Source organism: Peromyscus eremicus, chromosome 3 (assembly GCF_949786415.1).
Source record: "Peromyscus eremicus chromosome 3, PerEre_H2_v1, whole genome shotgun sequence".
Classification (NCBI taxonomy): domain Eukaryota; kingdom Metazoa; phylum Chordata; class Mammalia; order Rodentia; family Cricetidae; genus Peromyscus; species Peromyscus eremicus.
The window spans coordinates 83,366,680-83,373,399 of NC_081418.1; the positions used below are offsets into that span (position 1 = coordinate 83,366,680).

General features: G+C 49.1%; 1 protein-coding gene across 1 annotated transcript; it reads left to right on the forward strand.

The window, feature by feature from the left end:
* The first annotated feature begins 1,453 nt into the window (after positions 1-1,453).
* Foxi3 (forkhead box I3) lies at positions 1,454-6,502 on the forward strand. Its single transcript, XM_059256708.1, has 2 exons — positions 1,454-2,146; positions 5,469-6,502. The coding sequence occupies exons 1-2, from the start codon at positions 1,471-1,473 to the stop codon at positions 6,059-6,061; spliced, it is 1,269 nt and encodes a 422-aa protein (XP_059112691.1). The 5' UTR covers positions 1,454-1,470; the 3' UTR covers positions 6,062-6,502.
* The last annotated feature ends 218 nt before the right edge of the window (positions 6,503-6,720 follow it).

Here is a 6,720-nt window from a genome sequence, read left to right on the forward strand (position 1 = left end):
TTTACGTTTGAAGTGAGATACACATTTTAGGCACTCAAGTTTGCTAAATAGTTTCCATTTTAATTTTAAACATTACATTACTTTATTTACTCATTTATGGGAACGGGGAGCGGGTGTCACGGCGGCGCACTTGTGAAAATCGGGAAACAACTTTCCTGCGTCCGTTTTCTCGTTCCACTCCAGGGATCAAACTCAGGGCTTTAGGTTTGGCGGTAAGCGCCTTTACCTGTTGAGTCGCCTCGAACGACGGACCTTTTTTTAAAAAAAAAAAAAAAAAAAAATGTTTAAAGTACAAAACTGACACTATCATGAATAAATGCTGGGGCGGGGGTTCTGAAGTAATATTCTCAGCGTTCAGACTGTAATCCGAAAGTAGAAAATTAAAAAAAAAAAAGCAACCAATCACTTCTCCCCTCAAACAAGAGGTTTTGGGTCTGTTTTTATCGAGAACACATTTAGGAATACTTTGAATGGTAAAAGAGGTTATCTTCTCGCTGTTGTTTTGAATTAGTAAGTAACGATTGCGCGGCACGTGGGTCGTCACAGTATTTCACTAGTTGTTTTCCCGGTGCCAGAGAACCTCTTTAGAAAACGTGGAAAAGCGGAGAATAAAACAGAGATCCTTGACTGTAAGCGATTCTTGTACGGTTTAAATTACTTCAACCTTTGCGGCTTTTAAATGTTAATTCCAAAGACACTTATTTAACCGTCTTTGCAAAACAAAAACAACAAAACACACACACACACACACACACACACACACACACACACACAACTTTTGAAAAATAATACCACACCAAAAGTCGGAACAAACCGGGTGAAAAAATGAAGTGTTTCCCGAATGTCAATAAACATACAGTTTAACTGGAAAGATGAATCGCCACCAAAAGAAGAGACGAGAGAACTATTTCACACCTGGCCCACAGGGTGCCTGTTCACATATAATATTTTTGATGACAAGGAGCCGATCGGTCGAGACTCAACGTGAGTGCTGTACTGAAGGTGAAAAATACGATTACCGCCTTTCCCCCCTCCCCCGCCAAAGTTTACAACTTTGGGACTTGTTAGAAAAGGAACAGCCGTCCAGTTGGCGGGGTCTCTCGGTTCGGTACTCCGCATTTTGTAGTAAACTGATCGCACGGGGGCTAGGATGGGAAGATGGAGGGGAGGCTGGGATGGATGGGTGCCAAGACCGGAGGACACGAGGGCCCGATGAAGAAAGGACGGAGGGGCGCTTTTCACCTTGACTCGGGAGCTGGCTGCGAGACCAGGACAGGCGGGGCACAAGAGGCTCCACGCTGCCCCGGGGCACGTGGGGCGTGGCGAGGGCGTGGATTGCTCAGCCGCCCAGCCCCTGCAAGCCCGCAGGTATAAGAGGCGCGGTCGCCCGCCCTCGGAGAGCTCCCCAGCGCTCCAGATCGGTACTCACAGCCGAGGCCGGGACGGGCCTTTGGGTAGGTCCTCCTAGGGATGCTCTCTCCGAAGCGCCTGGGCCAACCTCGTTCTCCCAAAGCCGCGGCCGCGCCGCACCAGCCCTCCGCCGCCGACATGGCCCTGTACTGCAGCGAAAACTTCGTGTACTCACAGCCCGCCGCCGCCGCCGCGCCCGGTGCGCCCTCGACCTCCAGGGCGCCCTACTCGTTTTCCGACTACACCGCGCCGCCCGCCGCGGCCGCCAACCCCTACCTGTGGCTCAACGGGCCCGGCGTGGGCGGCCCGGCCTCCGCTGCGAGCTACCTGGGCGCCCCGCCGCCGCCCCCCGGAGCAGCTCCCGGGCCGTTCCTGCAGCCCCCGGCCGCTCCGGGCACCTTCGCGGGCACCCAGCGGGGCTTCGCGCAGCCCTCGGCTGCTGCTCCCGCCTCGCCCGCCGGCTCGGCAGCTCCGGGCGAGTTGGGCTGGCTGTCGATGGCCAGCCGCGAGGATCTGATGAAGATGGTGCGTCCGCCCTACTCGTACTCGGCGCTCATCGCCATGGCCATCCAGAGCGCTCCCGAGCGCAAGCTCACCCTGAGCCACATCTACCAGTTCGTTGCCGACAACTTCCCTTTCTACCAGCGCAGCAAGGCTGGATGGCAGAATTCCATCCGCCACAACCTATCACTCAACGACTGCTTCAAGAAGGTGCCCCGCGACGAGGACGACCCAGGTAAGACGGCAGGACAGGTCCTTCCCGGCTGGGGAGGACGCGGAGCCGCGCGCACCTGCGGGTGCTGCGAGCCGGAGCCCAGTATTGGGAGTCTGTGTGCGGCTGGGTTGAAAATCCACACCGGGTCTTCTCATCGCTGGGGAACATGTGGGGGGATAGAGACCCCCCAACCTGGTCTGATAGGGATGCGGGAAGTATCAGATCTTACGGAGGACACGGTGAGCTGGTCCCCTACATTCTGGGCAGAAGTTGGTCGGCTAAAGAATAAATAAATAAATAAATAAATAAATAAATAAATAAATAAATAAATAAATAAATAAATAAATAATCAGGGGTTGGGAATTTACCTCAGTGGCACAAGGCCCAGGGTTCGGTCCTCACCTCCGGGGGAAAAAAAAGAAAAAGAAAATAAAGAAACAAATTCATGCCCTCAAACAGGAGGCCGCTGCAAGGGACAGCTTAGTTACTGGAAGTAGATTGGGAGAAAGAACAGGAGGAAAGGGACTCTCAGAAGTAGGGTGTTCCATCAGGTGTTGCAAACGGTGAACGAGAACATTGGGCCTCCTTTGGATTCCTGAGGATCTCACTGCGTCCTTACCTATTCACTTAGCTTGAGCGGTAATTTAAGGATGAAAATCCGAAGTGGGACAACTGAGAGGTTTGGGTAAATTAAGAAATAAATGACCCAACTGCCTTCCCACTGGTCTAAACCCAGTCTCTTGAGTACAGAAGACTGCATAGGTGTCCTGAGTGGTGTTCCACCTGGCAGAGGGGGAAGTGGAGTGAGGCTTACAAAGAAACGGACTCTTGCTTGAGGCTTTTTGAATGAACCCAGAACAAGGAAAATGAGATCGAGGTGTTTTGTTTAAATGCTACCAGCGTCCTTTGTTGTGTTAGGGGATGGAACCCAGGGCCTCAGACATGCAGGGGATTAGCCCACTGCTGAGTTGCGCCCCTAGTCTTGCAGAAATCGCTCTGGAGCAGTGTTTTCCAGTGTTGTTACTGTATAGTTGCAGACCGCATTTAAAAAGTTAACATGTGATTAGGCATAGAGAATTACGTTCCTATGATCCTATCATGTAGGAGACAAAGGCTGGAAAATTAGGAGTTCAAGGTTGGCTTCACAGCCTTTCTCTTTTTTCAGTTTTTCCACACTGGGTTTCTCTATGTAGCTTTCGTGCCTGTCCTGGATCTCACTTGGTAGACCAGGCTGGCCTCGAACTCACAGAGATCCACCTGGCTCTGCCTCCCGAGTACTGGGATTAAAGGCCTGAGCTACCACTGCCCGGCCCCATCCTTTCTCTTAAATCTCATAGCCTGTGTATATTTTACAACACATTTTAATTTGGACACATTTCAAGTGTCCTAACAGCCATTTGTGCCCAACAGTAACAGTTGGACAGGACGCGCAGTTTCTGAAGATGTACCTTCCCAATTTAGCCTCAAACTACCCAAGATTTTTATGTCTGTTGTCAGGCATATTCCTTTGAACTTAAAAAATTCAAAGATATTGCTATCTGGAAAAGTTTTTTTTTTTTTTTTCCAGGACAAAACCCAGTGTTTGGAGGTCAGGAGTATAGCTCAAAAATAGAGCACTTGCCTGATTTATTGAGGTCTTGGGTTTACCCCCTAGCACTGGGGAGAGAAGGAAGAAAAGATTCTACCAAGATGACCTATACAGACAGTTACAGATACTGTGTGTGGGTATCTACAGAGGCAGCCAGATCTGAGTTTGAGGCCAGCCTGGTCTAGAGAGTAAGTTCTGGGATAGCCAGGGCTACATAGTGAGACCCTGATTAAAGAAAAAAGATATTAGCCGGGCGGTGGTGGTGCACGCCTTTAATCCCAGCACTCGGGAGGCAGAGCCAGGCGGATCTCTGTGAGTTCGAGGCCAGCCTGGGCTACCAAGTGAGTTCCAGGAAAGGCGCAAAGCTACACAGAGAAACCCTGTCTCGAAAAACCAAAAAAAAAAAAAAAAAAAAAAAAAAGATATTAATAAATTTGGATCCAGTCTATCCTGGCGACAGCAGGTAGCCGGTCAGTACCTCCCCTCTCATCTGAAAATTGAGGGCTGTGGTCCTGTTGCCTGCCTCTACTTATCCATGAGCAGCGCTCACTGTAAAGAGCTTCATGACACTTTCAAACTGCAAAGGCCAAAGTCAGGAAAAGCCACTGGGTGGTGATAACTCCTAAGGTGCTGTGGGTCTTTCCCCTTCCCTGTAGGAGGGCATTTCCTACACAAGGCACGTGTTGGGTGTTTTAAACGTGTGCAGAATTTCCCCAGTGGACAACTTGGTTTTACAGGGACACACCTTGCTCAGATGAGTGTCCATTCCCAGCTTCCTGGTACGGCAAACAAGCCCCATCAGTGGAGTTGTTAGAACTTGGTTGCTCGGTAGCACAGTTCGTCATTTTGTGATTGCTTTTTCCAGTTGTAGGAGTTGCATATATTTCAGAAATAATGGTAGTGAATACTGTTCAGGCTGCTTGCCCTGTGCCAGCTAAGCTACTACGCTAAGGTATCATGTAAGCCTAAGTTACTACATGTTAACTTACCAGCCGCCTTATTTTAGAAAACAAATGGAAGCTCCTGTTTTACGATGCACCAGACTTTCATGATTTTGCAAGTCTACATGGTTTGGATCTAGAGTAAGGGAAGGTGGTGGGTGACTGTAGTAGGTGCCTCAAATAAAATTCGGAATTAGGATGTAAATGGTGGTGCTACTAAGACATAGAACTGACTAGGACAGCCTATTCTGAGTGTCTCCTTGTTAGTGAAGTGCGTAAGGCCTCCAGAAGAGGATGGCATGCCTTTGGTCCTCAGCACTGTAGAATGGGTATAGTGGTGCATGCTTGTGATCCCAGAGGGGGCGACGGCAGAACCAGAGCCAATTTAAGGCCAGCATGGGATACATGAAACTGTCTTTAAATTCCAGAAACAGGCCCTACTCAACATAGCTTATAATATTGTTATTCTGCCTAATTTATATATTTACTTTATTATCATAGGTGTATATGTGTAGGAAAAAGAATAAGACTGATAGGATCTGCTGCTGTGAGTGATTTCAGACACCCACTAAGTTGTCTTGACAACTTAAGGGGGACACTCTGTGTACAGAAATAAAATTGAACCTAAAAGCTGGGAGTGGTGGCACACGCCTTTAATCCCAGCACTTGGAGCCCTAGGCAAGTGGATCTCTGAGTTCAAGCCTAGCCTGGTCTACAGAGCAAGTTCCAGGACAGTCAGGGCTACACAGAGAAACCCTGTCTCAAATATAAAAAATATGGTCCTCATTAACTCTTTCTTTTTTTTTCCCCTCAGGAAAAGGTAATTACTGGACTCTAGATCCAAACTGTGAAAAAATGTTCGACAATGGAAACTTTCGTCGGAAGCGAAAGCGCCGTTCTGAGGCCAACAGCAACCTCACTGCAGCTTCAGGAACATCAAAATCGGAAGGGCTATCCTCAAGACTAAGAGCGAGTGGGAAGATAGAAGGAGACAGCCCCTCCTCTGCGATGAGGCCATCTCAGTCACCAGAGTCTCCAGACGACACCAAGAGTACCTCCTCCTCTCCTGGAGCATCCATCCCGTGCCTCAACACTTTCTTCAGCAGCCTTAGCACGCTAAGTGTGAACCCCAGCAGCATGAGCACCCAGCGAGCCATCCCAGGCAATCACCGCCACCTAGGGGGCACCCAGCTGCCCTCCAGCACGTTCTCCAACACCTCCACCCCAAACAGCTCTCCAGACTCCGTGCAGCTGAGCACGGTGGGTGGAAGTAACCAGCTGTCTTCCTACTACAGCCCATTCCCTGGCGGCAGCAGTGGGGACCAGAGTAGCCCCTTCAGCAGCCCTTTCTACAACTTCAGCATGGTCAACAGCCTCATCTACCCCCGGGATGGCTCTGATATGTAAACAGAGCTCCTCAGACTTCAGATGCACACTTGAGATCCGTTTTGAATGTAGGCTCAGTTCAGGAAGTCTGGGGTAGGACTGAGCTTCATTGATTTCTGTGAGCTCCTGAATGATCCTACGCTCCACTGACTATGCTCACAGTAACCAGAGTAATTCTTAGACTCCAGCAAGCTTTTCTAGGTTTCTCTGGCTGTGTGCCTCTCTGGAGATAAAAGGCACCTTACTCAGTAGGTAGAACTCGGTGAGAACTGCATCTATTTTGTTATTCACTTGTTTATCCCAACAGCAAGCTCAAATGCATACAGGCAGCTGGGTGGAGATACGGCCATTGAAGTTATGGGTGGGAAAAATTAAAGCTGTTGGCAGCTGGAGGCACAGGGGATTGACCAGCTGGCCATTTCCTTCATGACAGCATTCTGATATTTCAAGGAAAGCCAGATCATCTGGATTTTTTTTTAAAAAATAAGAAAACTCCAATTTTGTATCCCTTGCCTCCTCTTGTATCTAGGGAATGCCACAAACCCTTTCTGAATCCAGCTCACAAGTTACCTCTGTCTGGAAATGGTAGATGCTTATTGCAGAGATTCTTTGTGCCAAATGTTCTATAGATCTGGAATGTCAACTCAGTTACTTCTCTACACAGTAAGTCTCCTTGTGTT